General features: G+C 38.2%; 1 protein-coding gene across 5 annotated transcripts in view; it reads right to left on the reverse strand.

The window, feature by feature from the left end:
- Positions 1-21,178, reverse strand: part of Cbfa2t2 (CBFA2/RUNX1 partner transcriptional co-repressor 2) — a 147,397-nt gene that overhangs the window by 40,267 nt on the left and 85,952 nt on the right. For all 5 annotated transcript variants that reach the window (XM_048811106.1, XM_048811105.1, XM_048811104.1 and 2 more), the window contains exons 2-3: positions 8,109-8,252; positions 2,949-3,190 (exon numbers count right to left, since the gene is read on the reverse strand). In XM_048811106.1, the coding sequence (XP_048667063.1) occupies positions 2,949-3,190; positions 8,109-8,252 (386 nt within the window). The remainder of the gene's footprint in view (positions 1-2,948; positions 3,191-8,108; positions 8,253-21,178) is intronic.

Raw genomic sequence — 21,178 nt, forward strand, 5'->3', positions numbered from 1 at the left:
ATGGACTCAAACTAAAAATCTTCTTCTCAGCAAAAGAAACTATCAATGAGGTGAATAGAAAGCCTACATTTTGGGAACATATTTTTGCCACATGCATATCAGATAGAGCATTAATCTCCAGGATATACAAAGAACTCAAACTTACCACCAAAAAAGAAAAAAAAAATCCAATCAATAAATGGGCTAATGAGCTGAACAGACACTTCTCAGAAGATATACATTCAATCAACAAATATATGAAAAAAAACGTTCAACATCTCTAATAATTAGAGAAATGTAAATCAAAGCTACTCTAAGATTTCAAATCACTCCAGTCAGAACAGCAGTTATCAAGAATACAGACAACAATTAGTGTTGTCAAGGATGTGGGGGAAAAGGTACACTCATACATTGCTGGTGGGACTGCAAATTGGTGTAACCAATATAGAAAGCAGTATGGAGAGTTCTTAGAAAACTTGGAATGAAACCACCATTTGACCCAGCTCTCCCCCCTCCTCAGTCTATACCCAAAGGACTGAAAATCAGCATACTATAATAATGTGTAGCCACATCAATGTTCATAGCAGCTCAATTCACAATAGCTAAACTGTAGAGCCAACCTAGATGCCCTTCAATAGATGAATGGATAAAGAAACTGGTATATATACACAATGGAATATTACCCAGCATTAAAAGAGAGTAAGATTATGGTATTTGCAGGTGAATGGATGGAATTGGAGAATATCATGCTAAGTGAAGTAAGCTAATCCCAAAAAAACCAAAGGCTGAAATGTTCTGATAATTGAATGCAGATTCATAAAGGATGGGGGGTGGGGGAGATGAAGGAACTTTGGAAAAAGGGAGGGAGAGGTAGGGAGCATACATGGGGGCAGGAAAAATGGTGGAATGAGATGGACATCATTACCCTAGGTTCATGTATGCATATATGGTGCAATGCTACATCATGTACAACCAGAGACATGAAAAGTTGTGCTTCAATTGTGGACAATGAATCAAAATGCATTCTGCTGTCATATATACCTAATTAAAATAAATAAATTAAAAAAAAGAAATCTATTAAGGAGTCAGTTCTTAAACCTTTTAGTCTCAGAATCCCTATAATTTATGTGAATTACATCTATTGATATTCACACCAATTTAGAAATTAAAACTGAGGTTTTAGAGCCAGGCATGGTGGTGCATACCTGTAATCCCAGTAGCTTGGGAGGCTGAGGCAGGAGATTTTTGAGTTCAAGCCCTGTCTCAAAATATAAAAACTGGCTGAGGATGTGGCTCAGTGATTAAGTACCCCAGGTTCAATCCCTGGTACAAAAAAAAAAAAAAAAAAAAAAAAAAAAATTTTTGACCTATTTCAAAATAATCCATTACATATTTTATAACATTTTAAAAATAAAAAATTTTCTGAGAGAAATGTGCTGAGTGTTCTGTTTCACGGTTTTATAAATCTCTTAAATATCCAGCATAACAGAAGACAACTAATTTCTACTATCTGCTTCTATATACTTTATCTTTTGCAATATTTCATGCCATATAGCCCCTAGCAAATTCCACTGCAAACTCATTCCCCATTGCCCACCTTCCACCCCATCCCTGAATCCAGGGCAATTTACCACTGAGCCACATGCTCAATCCTTTTTATTTTATTGTTATTTTTTGGAGACAGGGTCCACAAAGTTGCTGAGGCTGACCTCAAAATGGAAATCATCCTGTCTCAAACTCCTGATCCTATGTGATTACATGTGTGTGACACAATGCCTGGTTTTACTTTCAATCTTAAGTCTTACTAAGTTGCCAGGCTAGGCTCCAACTTTTGATCCTCCTGCCTTGGCCCTCCCAAGTAATTGGGCTATATTATAGGCACATGCCACTGAGCCTGGCTCACTGCAAACTTTTGTTTCTTTAGTATCAGAAATTGAATCAGGCGTGCTCAATCACTGAACCACATCCTCAGCCCTTTTATATTTTATGTTGAGACTCGCAGTTGCTTAGGGCCTCACTAAGTTGCTGAGGATGGCTTTGAACTTTCAGTCCTCTTGCCTCAACCTCCTGAGCTGCTGGGACTATAGGCATGTGCCACTTTGCCAGGCTCACCACACATTCTTAAAAGAACAACAACAAAAAGGCAAATAAATAACTTAATATGGCTATGAAAATAATTCTGACCTTTTGGACCACCAGAAAGGATTCTGAATTATACTCTGAGAAATGTGACATGAAGGTAAATAATGTGACTGTCAGGTAAATAATGGTAACAGAATAATGTGTTAAAATAGAAGTGCAGAGCCAGGCATCAGCGCCAGACCTTCATTTTCTCTTTATCACATACATACTAATATGCAGGAAGGAGCACAGAACACTTTTCTTGAGATAAATTCTGAAGTATCTATCTGATATATACTGAAAACTGGTAGCATTTCCCTTATAAACTCAGAGAGTCAAACCTCATCCAGCTAGTGATTTCAGAAAAGCAGTATTTTACAATACAGGCTCACCATGTTCAGTGTAGAAAGAAAAATATGTGTACCTTAAAAATCCTAAAGAAACTGTATGCATGATGAGCTGAACAATGTAATCCTTTGATACTATTTATTTAAATGATGAAACTTACAATTTTACAAACCATTATTCTAAAAATTAAACTTGATACTTCTCTACTCTCTTTGGTTTGGAAACAATGCACTAGGGACTGAATATATTAAATCACAAAAAAACCTTGTATTAACCTCAGCAGGTCTGCTGAAACCAGTTTTAAGCCAAATCCTAAGCTTATTAGAATTAAATCAACACTTTAACCAACAAGGTAAGCATTACTGACTTTGTTACTTTTATAAACCTTACCATCATGAAGCTATAATTCAACAGCTTTATATAAATTATAAAAATCTACAACTTCTCTGCTGGCTATGGATGTGACCCACACACTCAGGGCACAGAGATGCTATACTTACCACCAGTGCTAGAACGAGAGTCCGAACTTTCTCCCCAATCTCAGGCGAGATATCATTGCCAAACTGTTGCAGAGTGGTGAGAAAGCGTTTCAACTTGCTGAGTTGCCGAGCTCCACAAGTGGCTGGTAACTGCTGATTTGTTAGCGCAGATGAAGTGGAAGAGGCAGGACCATTGCTGAATCTCTGTGGTGGTGATGGAGCGCCATTCAAGGTAGGAGGAGAATGGTTGATACCATTGCTTACTAAAAGGAAGCCAAAATTGAAAGACTCAATTTACAGACCACGAAGGCCTTTGTTAATTTCTTCTGGTTGTGTTCTCTTTCATTTATTCATTCAAATTTTGTAAAGTACATTTTAAAAGAATATGCAAAGCTGTTTCTGTCCTCAATAATACTTTTATGTATAATGAAACAGACTGTCAGGTAAATAATGGTAACAGAATAATGTGTTAAAACAGAAGTGCAGAGCCAGGCATCAGCGNAAAAAAAAAAAAAAAAAAAAAAAAAAAAAAAGTTTTGACCTATTTCAAAATAATCCATTACATATTTTATAACATTTTAAAAATAAAAAATTTTCTGAGAGAAATGTGCTGAGTGTTCTGTTTCACGGTTTTATAAATCTCTTAAATATCCAGCATAACAGAAGACAACTAATTTCTACTATCTGCTTCTATATACTTTATCTTTTGCAATATTTCATGCCATATAGCCCCTAGCAAATTCCACTGCAAACTCATTCCCCATTGCCCACCTTCCACCCCATCCCTGAATCCAGGGCAATTTACCACTGAGCCACATGCTCAATCCTTTTTATTTTATTGTTATTTTTTGGAGACAGGGTCCACAAAGTTGCTGAGGCTGACCTCAAAATGGAAATCATCCTGTCTCAAACTCCTGATCCTATGTGATTACATGTGTGTGACACAATGCCTGGTTTTACTTTCAATCTTAAGTCTTACTAAGTTGCCAGGCTAGGCTCCAACTTTTGATCCTCCTGCCTTGGCCCTCCCAAGTAATTGGGCTATATTATAGGCACATGCCACTGAGCCTGGCTCACTGCAAACTTTTGTTTCTTTAGTATCAGAAATTGAATCAGGCGTGCTCAATCACTGAACCACATCCTCAGCCCTTTTATATTTTATGTTGAGACTCGCAGTTGCTTAGGGCCTCACTAAGTTGCTGAGGATGGCTTTGAACTTTCAGTCCTCTTGCCTCAACCTCCTGAGCTGCTGGGACTATAGGCATGTGCCACTTTGCCAGGCTCACCACACATTCTTAAAAGAACAACAACAAAAAGGCAAATAAATAACTTAATATGGCTATGAAAATAATTCTGACCTTTTGGACCACCAGAAAGGATTCTGAATTATACTCTGAGAAATGTGACATGAAGGTAAATAATGTGACTGTCAGGTAAATAATGGTAACAGAATAATGTGTTAAAATAGAAGTGCAGAGCCAGGCATCAGCGNCTAAAAAAAAAAAAAAAAAAGCCTAAGCATTTAATCTTTACCTAGCTTAGAAAACTGATATTTACCTGTATTATGTCCACAAAAACTCATCAATTACAACCATTTTCCTACTTCACTTTTCTTTCCTCTAAGTTAGTCAAAGTCACCTGACCATTTCTGTTTTCTCTTCCTGGACCAATCCATATTCAAATTTGACCTCTATAGTTTAGGTATCACCTGTATTAAGAAGCTTTCTTTGAAAAACACATTGCTGCTCCACTTTAAGTTTAAATGTTGGCAGATTTAACAAATATTCTTTGTTGCCTGTGTACATACTTCCACTATTTTACTTTCTAAACTATACTTCTTTCCTTCTTTCATTTTTGGTGGTACTGAGGATTGAACCCAGGCATACTTTAGCACTGACCTATATTCCCAGCGCCTTTTGATCTTTTGAGACAAGCTTTCACTAAGTTGCTCAGGCTCATCTCAAACTTATAATCCTCCTGCCTCAGCTTCCTGAGCAGCCGGGGTTGCAGTCATACACCATGCACATCTACTTATTTTTTTCTATATTTGCATTGCCAATAGATTACACATTTTCTCTCTCTCTCTCTCTCTCTACCAGGGATTGAACCCAGGGGTGCTGAACCATTGAGTCAACTCCAGCTTTTTCTTTTTTTTTTTTTTAAAACACATGGTCTCCCTAAGTTATTGAAGCTGGTTTTTGATACTTCTCAGATGCCTAAATGCTGTGATCACATGTGTGCACCACCACATCTTGATGAGAAATACCTTACACATTAGTGCATTCTCTTAAGCTTTTGTAAACCGTATATACCATGTGTACTTTTAATTTTTATTCATTAGTTAACCAAGGTAAGTTTTCAAGAAAATAGTGCTAAATGCTACACTGCATAAAAGACTAGCTAAAGCAGAGGAAAAATGGGTGAATTCTCTCCTATTTTCTTATAAGAGATTACTAAAGCCACTGGAAAGGAAAGCTAAACATTCAACCTCAACAACACAAAAAATTAGTTATAATGGTCTGTCATTTCTCCGTTTTCACAGAAAGGTCAATTCTCCGCATAGAGCTGCCCTCTTGAAACAATGTAATAAGATATTACTGTGTTTTTAGCCACCATGACATGCAGATAGGCTTTTTTACAGTCTTCTTAATAAAACCTTATGCTTACATTTTCCAAAATAAAATATATCCGCCTCCATGCAGCCAAATGTGGAGGTAAAAAAGACTAACATTTTATTTATTTATTACTACGGGATATTTCAGTACATGTATACATCAGGACTAGATTTACATATACCTATTGTGTGTGTGTGTGTGTGTTAAAATTTGAACAATAAGCAGGGTTTTTTGTTGTTGTTGTCGATGCTGTTTTGTTGGTACCAGGGATTGAATCCAGGGGTGCTGAATCACTGAACCACATCCCTAGCCCTTTTCATTTTTAATTTTAAGACAGAGTCTTGCTAAGTTGCTGAGGCTGGCTTTGAATTTGCAGCCTCTTGCCTCAGCCTCCTGGGCTGCTGGCACTACAGGTGTGCACACTGGCACTCAGCTAAGCACGAATTAAATCTGTTTCATTTCAAGTCTACCTATGACTAAGGCTGTTTACTTTTGAGATACAAAACAGAATTAAGAAAAAGGTTATTAAACTTCTTTTATTTTACTCTGGTTCAACTGAATGCTACAATTATTAGTTATCTGATTTCAAATGTTTTGGGAAAATAATTAAACCTTCTACTAGGGCTATACATCTTACACTCTCTTGCCTTTTATTTTTTTCTTTTTAAAAAATATTTATTTTTTAGTTGTAGCTGTCAATACCTTTATTTATTTATTTTTATGTGGTGCTGAGGATCGAACCCAGGGCCTCACGTGCACTAGGTGAGTGCTCTATGGCTGAGCCACAACTTAGCCCCTCTCTTGCCTTTTTTTCCTCCACAATTGCTATATTAGGAATCATACCAGGGCCTCAAAAATGCTAGGCATGTGGTCTATCACTGCACTACATTCCCAGCCCTCTCTTGTGTTTTAAAATGATAAACATAAAAACACAAATTTGAGCAAGTATAATATATAAGTTGTACAATCCATTTAAATAAAACAATATACCCAGCATCTACCACAATGCTCTGACATGTTTTCGGCACTCCACAAAGAGCAAGTGTGTTCTGGTTTATGAGACAAAATACGTACAAGAGGGTCAACATAAACTAGGGATGGCAGCATTTGCATGAAAAGTAGAATTAAATCAAGACATATATGTATGTATCTAAGCCTAGATTTTAAACTGAGGCTTGTTTAAATATATATATATGAGTGAAATTGCTGACATATAAAATGTGTGGAAATTCAGCTTTGGAACATACTGCCAAACAATTTGCACAAGTGACTGTACCCAATTATACTTCAACTAGCAATTCACAAGTGTTCAGATTGCTCATAAATTCACAGCAAAACTTGACATTCTTTTATACTTTGAACATAGTAGTTGTGCAAATGTATTATACTAGTTTATAATTTTCCTTCCTAGTGAAGTTGAATCCTTTGTTATATATTTATAGGCTCATGTAAATGTTATGGACTGAATTGTGTCTGCTTGAAAATTCACATGCTGAAGTCCAAACCCTTCAAACCTCAGAATGTAAATGTATTTGGAGACAAGGACTTGAAGGAATACACAATGGTTAAATTAGATCAAATTAGTGTTCTTATACACAGAAGAAGAGATAGCAGCTATGCCTATGAATAGTGGAAAGGCCATGTAAGGACCAGCAAGAAGGTGAGCATCCATAAGCCCAAGGAGAAAGGCTTCCGGACAGACCACACCTGCCAACACCTTGACCTTTGACTTCTAATCTGCTGAACTTAGAAATAAATAAGTCAACCAATGATATGATATTTTGTTTTAGCAGCCCTACAAAACTAAGACCATAACATTTTCTTTCATAAAGGGATTTAACAATGATAGTCCTGGAACAGTTTTAGAAGTAGTTCAATAATTTTATAAAATTTATTTTGAATCTTATAAATCAATATAATTTAAATTCATTTTTTGAGTAAAAGAAATAAAATATTTACTTAACAACTAAAGAGTATGAAAACAATATGCTCTACTTTTTTTTTTTTTTACTTTTAGATGGACACAATATCTTCATTTTTATGTAGTGCTGAGGATCGAACCCAGTGCCTCACGAATGCCAGGCAAGTGCACTACCACTTGAGCCACATCCCGAGCCCTCCATTTTTTTTTTTTTAAACCTAAGATTATTATAATTCTCAGAGAGAATAAGAAACTTATGAAAGTTGGAAACAACCATATCTATTTGTTACCATATTTTAATAGCATTTTGCCTTTTTTTTTTTTTTTTTGATACAAGGAATTAAACCCAGGATCACTTAACCACTGAGCAGTATCCCCAGCCTTTTTTTTTTTAATGTTTTATTTTGAGACAGGGTCTTGCTGAGTTGCCTAGGGCCTCACTAGGTTGCTGAGGCTGGCTCTGAACTGGCAATCCTCTTGCCTCAGTCTCCCAAGCTGCTAGGATTATACGAGTGCACCACTATATCTGGCTTACTAGTACTTTGAAAATATTGAATAGTATATGTGTAATGAAAGTCACTTACTTAGTCACTTAGGTACAAATGTCACTCTGAACCACAAACCCAAGTAATTAAGAGTTCTCACATGCTGTAGGAGTAAAGGACACTGGCCTTGGTCCTCCAGGATTTATTGGTGGGAGGGGTGGCATGATGGGAGGTGAGGATCTTGACTGTATCTTCACTTCCACAGGCGATCCAGGCATTGCTGGCACCCTTTTCTCAGAACCAACTGGAGAGAATAAAATAAATGGAGGTCAGAGTTCCTATAAGGCATTAAAACAGCAAATTAATTTGAAATTCCAACTTGTTTTCCTAGAAGACTGAAAAGTAGAGGTTTAGTACATGGGTGAAATGTTTGCTTCCAAAAAAGATTATGTCTATTCCTAAAATCATTTAAAAAAAAATATTTTTTAGTTGTTGATGTGCCCTTTATTATCTATCTATCTATCTATGGTGCTAAGGATCAAACCTGTGCCTCACACACTCTAGGCAAGAGCTCTGCCACTGAGCCACAACCCTAGCCCCCATTTCCTAACATCTTGATGTGTGAATGCTACCTATTGGGGAGAAGTGTCTTTGAAGATGTAATTAGGGTAAGGGACTGCAGAGATCATCTTGAGTAATTACGTGGGCTATGAATCCAATATGAAGGTGTCTTTAAAAAAGAAAAGACAGGTCTGTGGGTGCCACTTTGTAGTAGAGCACATGCCTGGCATGGGTAAGTTCCTAGTTTGATCCTCAGTGCCACAACAGATAAATGGATAAATGGACAGACAGGTACATAGGTAGGTAGATAGAAGACACACAAACAGAGGGAAGTATATATGAAAATCATCACATAGAAGATCGTGTGGCAATAAAGGCACAGACTCAAGGATTCATCTACAAACTAAGGACTGCAGAGAATATTGGCAAACACCAGAAATTGGGAGCCAGGCACGGAACTGATATCTCCCTCTAAGGACTCAAGGAAGAATCAGCCCTGCGCGCGCATGAGATCTCGGTCTTTCTCTCTCCCTCCCTCCCTACACACATACACACACACCTTGATTTTGATTTTGGACTTCTCGCTCCTAAAGTGTAAGAGAATAAATTTCTAACATCTTAAGGCAACCAGTTTGTGGTACTTTGTTTTGTCAACATTACAAACTAAAACAAGGGAACAAGGACAAGAGGTGATAGGAACTGAAAGTTAACAGTTTACAGAGTGTCTGAGAAAGGGAGAAACCAGATTCCAAACTTGGGTACCTCAATTGTATTCTTTCTAGACTACTCCTTATAAACAAATCAATTAAGTAAAGTGGAAACAGCTAAACTATAAACAGCTAAAAGGCCTCAACTGCATGACATGGAAACAGAATCAATATCAGTTGTATATAAATTTCTGCTGGTGATGAAATACTAAATTTTTATATAGTCAACTATACTAATAAAGGAAAAGAAGGTGGAGTCAATGTCACTTATGATATAAGCTATACAAAAAAAATTAAAAGTACAACTGATTCTAAACTAAGATGAACAATTTCATCCCTGTAGGTAACTGACAACAAGCAGCTGTTTGATAACAATGAACAACAAAGAAACTCCAGAAAGAGAAATTAGATAAACTTACTGACATTGAAAAGAGTTTTCAGGTGCCAGACATAGTGACTCATTCCTACAATTTCAGTTACTCAGAAGGTTGAGGCAGGAGAATGGCAACTTTGAGACCAGCCTTAACAACTAACCAAGGGGCTGGGGATGTGGCTCAAGCGGTAGCGCGCTCGCCTGGCATGTGTGCGGCCCAGGTTCGATCCTCAGCACCACATACAAACAAAGATGTTGTGTCCACCGAAAACTAAAAAATAAATATATATATATATAAAAACTCTCTCAAAAAAAAAAAAAACCCCAACAAACAACAACTAAGCAAGGCTCTCCGTAACTTGTTTATTTATTTTTAGTACCCGGAACTGGAGACCACTGAGCCACACCCTATCCCTATTTTATATTTTATTTACAGACAGGGTCTTGCTAAGTTGCTTAGCGCCTTGCTTTTGTTGTTTGTTTTGTTCTGCCTCAGCCTCCCGTGCTGCTAGGGATACAGGCGTGTGCCCATGTGCCCAGCTTCAGTAACTTATTTTTATTTCAATATAGGATTTTGCTAAGTTGTCCCACCTGGCCTCAAACTTGCAATCTCCTGCCTCAGCCTCCTGATTCACTGTGATTATAGGCCCAATTATTACCTTTAATGCTTCAGTTTGTAGTGACCGCATTTTGGGAAAGGATATAATGAATAAAGAAAGTCAAAGGAGCCAAGCTCCCAAGTTACAAATCCCTGTCAAAAAGGTGTAGTATTGGGGCTGGGGTTGTGGCTCAGCGGTAGAGCGCTAGCCTAGCGTGTGAGGCCCTGGGTTCGATCCTCAGCACCACATAACAATAAATAAAATAAAGCTATTGTGTCCAACTACAACTAAAAAAAAATTTTTTTTTAAATGTATAGTATTCTGAAAGCCCTTGTCATCCCTCTGCTCAGGACATTTTCCCTGTGAAATTGATGGACATCCTGTCTGATTAGTGGACTAATGAGCTGTTGCGCTTGCCTTTTTCTCCCTGACAGTGTTTTCTCAATGCCCTTCAAAGAACACTTGACACATTTCCAGCTCTTCCATCTGGGGCCCAGCTTTCTGTAGGGGGTGGAGAAGGGAAGGAAGGAACTGACAGTTGTCTCGCACTGTTATGTGTATGTACCGTGTGCAACAACCTGGAGGGAGTCTTTCTTCAGACCACCTGCCTTTACAGCGAGGGCGCCAAAGGCCCGAGGAGGGCGTAACAGTGAGATGTGTTTTAACATTCAGCATTTGGCAGGATAAAAAAGGTGGAATAGACCAACTGCACTGACATGATACTCTTACCAACTGAAAGTTTAGACAGTGAACAAAGCTCAGCCTTGAAAATACTGTTTACACGTCCTACGCCTCTCTTACTAACTTCATTACCCATAAACCTGCAACCTCAGTGTCATTCCTCATGTTTCAAGCAACACTACAGCAGGAAAATCACAGGTAAGGATATACGTTTGGTGTGAAAACTTTTCTGTTACATGGATTTTAGCAAATCATTTTACCTTTCTGGATCTCATTTTTCAACATACGTAAAAGTGAGGGATAATAAGAACAAACTAGGATTAGGAATGTAGCTCAATGGTAGAGCGTTTGCCTAGTATGCATTAAGTCCTGGGTTTGATCCCCAGCACCACAAACAAACAACTTGGCAGCCAGGCATAGTGCTGCATACCTGTAGTTCCAACTACTCAGAATTTTTCTGACTAATAATTTATCTATATATAACCTCAGACATACTATATAGAATGATCCAAGAATTTAAAGTCATAAAAGCACCAAATACAATATACATATTTTTGTTAGAGTCTGGGTTGCATGAATGCACCTCATGTTTTGTATAACCTGATCAAAGTGATCAGTTGCTCAGATGATAGGTAAAGGGTATGTTTCAAAGTACGCATTTTAACTCTGCTTGGGGTCACAGTAGGAGCAGAGGAACTTCCTATAGGAAGACAGATAGCTATGGCATGCCCTTATGTCATCATTGTGAAAGTGACTTCTTCTTGAATTTTTATGAAATCACTGTTTATATATATTTTGGCTGAATCCCTTAAAGAACCAACCACACATATCTTGAGCACTTTTGAATTTCAAAAATTTTAAAGTTCAAAAACCAGAAAATTCTTTCCAATCCCAAGCACAATGGCACATGCTTGTGATCCCAATTACTTAAGAGGCTAAAAACAGGAGGGTTGCAAATTTGAGGCAAGCCTGAACAATTTAGCAAGACCTGTCTCAAAATACCGCCCTCCATATTTTTTTATTGGTGCATTATAGTTATACATGATAATGGGATATGTTACTACATATGTGCATGCACACAATGTATAAAAATAGAATTTGGCCTATATCACTCCCTAGCACTCCCTCCTCCCTTCCTCCCTTTGGTCCCTTTCTTCTATTGATCTCTCTTTGATTTTCATGAGTTCTACCTTCAAAATAAAAACTTTTGAAAAGGGACGTAGTTTAGTGGTAGAGTGCTCCTGGGTTCAATCTCTAAACCATAAAAACAAACAATCACGAAACTATAAAGAATTATTCTATAGGTCCACAAAAGAAAGTACTATTGAATATATTATTGGTAAATACCCTAGACAAGTACTATTTGAGAAGAATCCTCCATGAAAAATTGCCCACAAACAGGGATATTTACAAATAATTATAAAATATATTTCCTTGGAAGTTTTTTAAACTTCTTATGAGGCTGGCAAAGAAACAATAAAGAACAGAGATGTAAATATGAGATCAAAAATAATGCTATAATATGAGGGAAAAGACTACAACCCAAACTGGAAACATAAGAAATTCCAAGATCTAAAGGATGGCACCACATTTAGAAAAAAGAAGCTGAGTTTGATGTGTAAAGGATATTTTATAACGATAGTTGGTTTGTTTTCCCATTTGTCTTTGGGGATTACACAACAAAGGCTGGTTCTGAGGGTATCATAATGAATATAACAGAGGCTGGTATGCAGCACACTCATACATGTTTTACTTTAATTAGATTAAAAATTCGTTAGAATTAATCATTTTACTTGGCTTTTGAGATAGTTATCTAAACTAAATTTTGGAAAGAAGATATATATGGTCAAGTATTCCTGCGTATCATCACTGAGAAAAAAAAAAAAAAAAGAGTAAAATGTAGATTTTTCAGAAGTATGCCAGAAATAATGATCATTCCAAACAGGATGGCCAAGGAAGCCATTATATCTGAATCTTTAAAACCTAATCAGTCTGCTAAGAAATATTGGGAGAGCTGGGTAAGGTAAAACACACTTAGGAGGCTAAGACAGAAGGATCTCAAGTTCGAGGCTAGCCTTATCAACTTAAAGTTGAGAATGTCTCACAGTAATTTAAGCGGGGCAGGGCACCTGAGGATATAGCTCAATGGTAGAGAGCCTGTCTAGCATGCATGAGGCCCTGGGTTCCATCCCTAAGAGACAGAGACAGAGAGAGAGGGAGGCGAGGAGGGGGAGACAGACACCCCCAAAAGATATTGAATGGCTAATAAACACATAATAAAATGCTCAACATTAGTTAAAGAATAACAAAATTATAACACACAGGAACTAACTCCTGACACACATACATGGATAGATAAATGTCTAAAGTATTAAGGTAAGTGAAAGATGAAAGATGCCAAAGAGCCACATACCACACTATTTCATTTATATGAAACTTTAGACAAAGCCGGCTTTGAAAGCACCCAGTGGCTTCCAGGGACTGACAGAAAGAAATTAAACATAAAGGGGCATGAGAGAAGACAACAATGAAACTGAGAAAAAATAGTAAACCAAATCCAACAGTGCATTCTTTACAAAAATCATACTCAAGTTTATTCGAGAATACAAGGATACTTTAATATTAGAAAAAAACAAAGCCATCCAGCTGCTGTGGTGTGCACGCCTGTAATCCCAGTGGCTCAGGAGGCTGAGGCAGGAGGATTGAGAGTTCAAAGCCAGGGCAGGGGATGTGGCTCAAGCGGTATCGTGCTCACCTGGCATGCATGCGGCCCAGGTTAGATCCTCAGCACCACATACAAACAAAGCTGTTGTGTCTGCTGAAAACTAAAAAATAAATATTAAAAAAAAAAATAAAAGGGCTGGGGATGTGGCTCAGTGGTCAAATGCCCATGAATTCACTCCCTGGTACAAAAAAANGGGGGGGGGGTGGCGGCGGGGTGGCAGGGGTGCTGGGGATTGAACCCAGGGCCTTGTGCATGTGAGGCAAGCTATATCCCCATCCCTAAATAAAATATTTTTAATAAGGGCTGGGGATGTGGCTCAGTAGTTAAATGTCTCTGGATTCAATCCCTGAGTACTCCCTACACAGGGGGGGAAAAAAAAAAAAGGAGGGAGGAAGGGAATGAATGAACAATATAAACAGATAAAAACTCCCCATATAAACAGATTAAAAAGAAGAAAAATTTAAGATTATCTCAGTAATTAAAGAAAAGGCATTTGGGAAAACACAGTTCCTATTCATAACATCAACAAAAGCAGAAATATTTCAATTCCTTAATAAAGGTTTTTTTCCAATAACCCACATAAATGTCATACTTATTGGGAAAATACTACAAGCATTTCTTTCAACTCAAAAGAAACAGGTGTCCAATATAAACACTTTTATTCACCATTTATTTAGGAGTCAGGCCATAGTGGCATGACAGCAAAAAGAATACAGGGTGTAAGGACTGGAAAAGAAGAAAGAAAATCTTTTTGAATAAGCCAGATGACTTTCTACATAGAAGGCAAAGAGAAATTTACAACCCAGTTATCAAGATTAAGACATAGGAGCTAGGAGTGGTGGCATTTGCCTGTAATCCCAGCTGCTAAGGAGGCCAAGGGAAGAGGATTGCAAGTTCGAGACCAGCCTCAGCAATTTAGCAAGACCTTGTCTCAAAACAAAAAGCAAAAGGGCTGAGGATGTGGCTCAGTGGTTGAGTAACCCTGGGTTCAATGCCTGGTACAAAAACAAAAACGATATAGGTTCACCAAGGTTGTTAGAGGAAGATCTATGCTTTTAAAAATTAATTGCATTCTCCCTGGATATGTGGGCACAAACTTATAATCTCAGAGACTCAGGAGAATGAGGCAGGAGGATTGCAAGTTTGAGGCCAGCCTGGGAAACTTAGAAAGATTCTATTCCAAAATAAAAATTTGGGGGTGGGGTGGGATGTGTAACAATAGGTTTCCTATTGCAGAAGATAAAGAATTTTTTTTTTTAAAAAAAGGATTACATGAGACAGGTCAAGGTACAATCCTGAGGTTTTATCCTGAGCAACAGGAAGGAGGAGTTGAAATGGGAAAGAAGATAGGCTGAGGAGCAGCTAAAGAATGGGATTAACTGGTGAGATGCCTAGTAGATATTCCATCAGAAATGTAGGACACGCAGCCAGGTATAGAAAGAAGTCTGGAGCTGAGGCATGAGGTAGAAAGAAAGAACTTGTAATGAGATGTTGTCAATTAATGGTATGTAAATATACAATTCCTATTTATAAATCCTATTTAATGCACCAGGGAGCAGGCCCAGCATGGTGGTACATGCCTGTAATCCCACATACTCAGGGAGAACAGGAGGAGAGCATGTTTGAGGCCAGCCTCAGTAACTTAAAAAGACCCTGTCTCAAAATAAAAAGGGCTGGGGATGTAGCTTGCATGGCATGTGCCAAGTATCTGGGTTCTATCCCCAGTACTTAAAAAAAAAAAAAAATCAGCTCAAGACCAAATATCTACAAGAAAGTGAGAATAAAATAGAGGTTCAAGAACTGATCGTCATGAAAAGTCAAGAATCTAAAAAAGGTGACTGAATAGAGCAGCCTGGCTTCCTCATTTGTAAAATGGAGATAGGGTAGGGCCTGAAAAGGGCAACTAAAGTAACAGATTACATGCCTACTAAAGTAACAGATTACATGCCTATAATCCCGGCAGCTTGGGAAGCTGAAGCTAGAGGATCCTGAGTTCAAAGCCAGCTTCAGCCTAAATAACTCAGTGAGATACTGTCTCTGTCTCTAAATGAAATATTTAAAAAGGGAAGGGGATATAGCTTAGAGGTATAGTTCCCTTGGGTTCAATCCTTGGTACAAGAGAGAAAAGAAAAAAAAAAAATGGATATTTTATTTGTAACAAAGGGTATATAAATATAAACATGTAAAACACTGTACACAACTCTCACTCTAGAACTTAACTGAATGAGGAACAATGGCTATATATACTACATTAGGCCAGATAAGAATTAATATAAAACTTCCCCTCCTCAAGTAAGTTCATCTCTTATCTGAAGCAGAATAACAGAAATATGAAAAGCTTGTTTGCAGCCAAGATGAAAAATGCAGTTTGGCAAATGCACAAAATTCTACACCAGCTAGAGATTTATGTTCTTGAAGAGTCATAGGCAGGCTACTGTAGAATGACACTGGGCAGTGAAACTGGAAGCTGTGACTCAACCCTCATTCTGTTAATTTATCAGCTACTGTGGAACCCTGGACAATTCACTCCAGAGCACTGGCTTCCTCATTTGTAAAATGGAGATAGGGTAGGGCCTGAAAAAGGCAACTAAAGTAGCAGATAAGAAACTGCTCTATCAGACCCAAATATAAGGTTTTAATAGCTACCCAATGCATCAACAATCACCATGCTACTATATGCTGAGAGTAACTCAAGGGTCTCTTCCAATGCTAATTATTTTAATATTTAAAGATACATTGTAATCAGCCTGCCAACATCAACCCCTCCTTGATAATCTTAATGCAAGTTAAAAGCAGCAGCAACACAGCTGCCCTGATAATGTAAATAGGGAAAAGTGAAACGGGGATTGCTGCTTCCCAGCTCCAACAATATTACTTGGAATAATATAGTTATCTACTCCAACTGCACACCATCTGCTTCAAGTCTCCACCAAGTTAATATTTCTCACATGAACAGACATTACTTAAATTACATTTGATGAGCATCTTGCCCTCTTATGGAGGCTATACCTCTTTAACACTGTGCAGCAAAGTCAGAGAACTCAGAGAATCTGAGACTATCAGGGAATAAACTCTTTCTAATCTTGGGGGGGGGGGCGCGGAGAAAAAGTTGTTTTTTCCTGTTGGAGACTCCTTTTTTGGGGGGTGTGTGGAGAGGAGGATAAATCAAAACAATTTTCATATCTTAAGGGGTGATTCGCTTTTTTTTTTTTTCGTACTGGGGATGGAACCCAGGGGCGCTGAACCACTGAACCAGCCCATTTTTATTTTTTAGACAGGGTCTCTAGTAATTTCAGGGCCTTGCTAAATTGCTGAGGCTGGACTCAAACTTGCAATCTTCCTGCCTCAGTCTCCTGAGCTGCTGGGATTATAGGTGTGCACCACCATGACTAGCTTAATTTTTTTTTTTTAATTTTCAAAGTGTGTGTGTGTGTGTGTGTGTGTGTGTGTGTGTTCCATAAACATTAACTTGGGGGCCTTAATAATTTTTACAAGGGTAAAGGGATCCTGAAACCAAGGAGTTTGAAAAATGCTAACTTATTCCAAGTTTTTCAAAATCAACTATTCTACCTGTCCTGTCTCTTATTACAACATGAGCCATGCTGTCATTTTCTCTATCAAATACACCAAGAGAACTCCACTTCAGTGTCAGCTCAGACTATTTCTTATGTTTAGAATTGCTCCTGGGTCCCGCTGTTCATGTCTGACCTCTCGCCATTCTGATGTCACCTCAAACGTCATTTGCTCCAGAGGGATCTTCCCCAACTCAAGTTCTCCTCCACTCCTTCTACCAGATTAACCCACAATATTTTCTTCACTGCACTTGTTACCTGAAAGTGCCTGTGGTCCATAGCACTGGAATAACAAAAAGCTTTGCACATTTCCCTGACGTACCCTAAGCAACTAAGGCACCCACACCAAATTACAGTGGTCTAAAGTGGCACTGCATTAAAACTCGACTGGACTTTCAATTTTTCTTCTTTCGTGTCCCTGGGCCTAGCATAACCTTGTCATTTCTACTTCTTCATAAGCACCCCTGATCCATTCCTAGGGCAGTTGTTTCTTGCATTCTAAACGGAGCTATGTCCCCAGCCCTCCTTAATATTAAACAAACTGATTTTCTTAAGTTCCCTCAAGCCCCTGGCCAGTCAGCCCATTTAGCTTTTGCTCTGGGGTGGAGAACCACAAAGAGAACTGAAGACTCAAGAGTAGCAGAGATCAAAGATCCAGCTCTCTCCCATGATGGGAAGCCCCTGGACAACATCCCTGCTTGCCTGACAGCTTCTGTTAAGGAACTTTTGGCACTCAGGGCTTTGCCTTACTACAAAGATAGCATATGCCATTGCCAATTAACTGGGAAGTGGTTTTTGGCAATGGTTACCAATTGGTGAAAACAATCTATCATGCCTAATCAAAAAAGACAGGTGGTTGTATAAATCCACCAAACCTCATATTGCTGCTACATGCATATAGCTTTAGTGGAGTCTGGGCAAAATGAAGCTTTATGTGTTTTAATCAATCTGGTTAAGAGTTTACACACCTTCTGAGATAAGAAATACTTAAAAATAAACTAGTGTTTGATTCTTTATTTTAACCACTTTTTGGAAGCTCTTTTGGGGCAGGACAATAACATGGCAAATTTTTTTTTTTTTAAAGAGCAGACCTGCCCCTGAAACATGTCAACAAATAAATATGTACTGAATTTTGGATTATTTATAGAAAACTCTGGTAAATTTGCCATGTAAGGCAAAGATTTATTTATAGCTTTTATTTAACCTATTTATTTATAGGTTTCCGTTTGCTGTGACCAAAATACCTGACCAAAACAACCTGGAGAAAAGTTTATTTTAAGCTCATGGTTTCAAGCCAGGCATAGTGGTGCACACCTGAGACAGGAGGATCACGAGTTCAAAGCCAGCCTCAGCAAAAGCAAGATGCTAAGGCACTCAGTGAGACCCTGTTTCTAAATAAAATACAAAATAGGGCTGGGGATGTGGCTCAGTGGCTGAATGCCCCTGGGTGCCACCGCTATCACCATCACCACCAGGGGAGGGGAGGGCAAAAAACGCTCATGGTTTTAGAGGTTCAGTCCATGATTGGCCAACTCCATGACTGGGCCTGAAGTAAAGGCGGAACATCATAGCAGAAGGGCATGGCAGAAGAGAGTCGCTCACCTTAAGATAGCCAGAAAGCTGAGAGAGATTGGGAGAAGCCAGAGACAAGATCTCTCTCTCTCGCAGGAAAGCCCCCAGTGACCCACTTCCTCCAGCCAAGCCCCACCTTGCCCACAACTACTACCTAGTAATCTATACAAACTATTAATCCATCAAATTGGATCAATCCATATGTCGCATCACAGCTCTTATAATTTAATCAATTCCACCTCCTGCATTAACACAGGAGCTGTCAGGGGAAACCTCATATCCAAACTATAACAGTAACATTATGTAACTTACCACAGATTTCACATTTTGTAAGTATAGATTTCTGCACAGGTTTTTATAATATGGGTCTATATTCCCCAATATGATAATCAATAGCTACATGGGATTATGGAGCATTTAAAATGAGGCCAGTCTAGACTGAGATGTGCTATACATTTCAAAGACTTAATAATTAGAAAAAATGTAAAACATCAATAATTTTATAATGATTATGCACTTAAATAGATATTAAATTAAATAATTGCCAAAAATAATTTCAAACAAAAGAGAAAAGGGGAGCAAAGGGAAAACAGGCTGAAGTGGCTAACCAAGAAACTACATTCTACCTGCAGGCGAATTCAGCCTCTGGTGAATCAGGAGAAAGAAGCCAAGTTTGATAAATCATACACCATGTCTCCCTTACCTGTCTCCCTTCTTGTATAATCCAGAGGAATGAACTATTTTGTAAATTCAAGTTTTTAGTAGCTCCAGAAACATTTTTACAAGAAGAGAATCCCCTAAATCATTCCCTTTAAATGTAAATGATGGTTCTTTTAGAAGTGAAATTGTTTGGTTTTTGTTTTTTTGGGGGGGTACAACAGAAAAAAGTAGGATGTTGAATTGTGGGAGGCTTGGACTGTTTTAACATTCCATAGGTGAGAGGTTAGTTTTATATCCCACAATACAAAGCATATTATACTGTAATTGGAGCTGAGAAGGAAAAAAAAACCTTAGCCTTATTTACAAAATAAGAAAATGGGTATCAGGATATTTTAAATTACATATGTGGTCTCTTTTTTGTTGCTTGCATTATATTTCAGTTCTGGTGTGCTAAAAGAAAAAAATACAGGCTCTGTATTCAAATTGAGACTATGCTACTTTTCTAGTTCTTTGATAATGAGAATAGTTCCTCCCTAAAAGTCTGTTTCCTTGGGCTGGGGTTGTGGCCCAAGTGTTTCCCTATTATTACATGCATTCAATACTGTCCAGCTACCAGCGTTGTTGGCAATCAAATGGAAAAAAAAAAAAATACAAGCTAGTGCAGATTCCATGCCACAAAGAAAGAAATTCATCTTTATTTATTGTTTCCTGAGAAATATGAACTACTAGGATCTTACCCTCTTCAGGCAGAGGAATTAAGGGTTTATTCTTCCTTTCTAGAGCTCAAAATCAAATTGGCTTGGATATAGCTCAGTGGTAGTGTGCTTGCATAGGTGTAGAGGCTCTGGGTTCAATTCCCAGCAGTGCAACAAACAAATTAAAAGAATTCATGTAACAGATCATTTTGGGAGGCCTAAATCTTTAAGGAATGTCAAAAATGAATATGAACATCAGGTGTGGGTGGTGCAGTGGTACACACGTGTAATCTAAATGACTTGGGAGGTTGAAGCAGGAGAATGGTGAGTTTAAAGCCAGCCTCAGAAACTTAGAAGCCCTAAGCAACTGAGTGAGATCCCGTCTCTAAATAAAAAATTAAAAGGGCTGAGAATATGGCTCAGTGGTTGAGCCCCCCTTGGTTCAATCCCTAGTAACCACCCCCACGCTGCCACCCACCAGAAAAGAATAAAAAAAAGGAAGTGTTTCACTATAATGAATCCAGGGAAACAGTATCATATTAAGTGTCTCTACAACAAATAAACACAACAGGAGCTATCTCCTCAGTAACTGGCTGCTTTCTATGGAAATGGTTGTGGTTTCTTTTTCCTTTCAACTCCTTAATGTTGAATCATCCTTGCTTTGTGCGACCAACCTTCCATGGTTAGACTGTATTACTCCCAAGTATGTTGTAATTAATAATAAACCAAGGAATAAAGAAAAAGATTATAGTAGTGTTAGTCTTTCCAACAAGTGAGAAATGAAGGAGCAAGAAAGAAACTTGAGGAGAAGGATGGGGTGGTGAACACCTATAATCCCAGAGACTTGGGAAACTAATGAGGCAGTGGGATCAGGAATTTGAGGTCAGCCTCAGCAACTTTTGGCAGGCCAAAGGCAACTTAGGGAGACCTTGTCTCAAAATAAAAAATAAAAGGGCTGGGGTTGTTACTCAGTGGTTAAACAGTACTCCTAACTTCAATCCCCAGCATACCACCTCCCCAAAAAAAGAAAGAAAGAGAGAGAAAAGATATATGAGGTGAATGGTAATGGCACTTTATTTAAAAAT

Source organism: Marmota marmota, unplaced genomic scaffold (assembly GCF_001458135.2).
Source record: "Marmota marmota marmota unplaced genomic scaffold, marMar, whole genome shotgun sequence".
Classification (NCBI taxonomy): domain Eukaryota; kingdom Metazoa; phylum Chordata; class Mammalia; order Rodentia; family Sciuridae; genus Marmota; species Marmota marmota.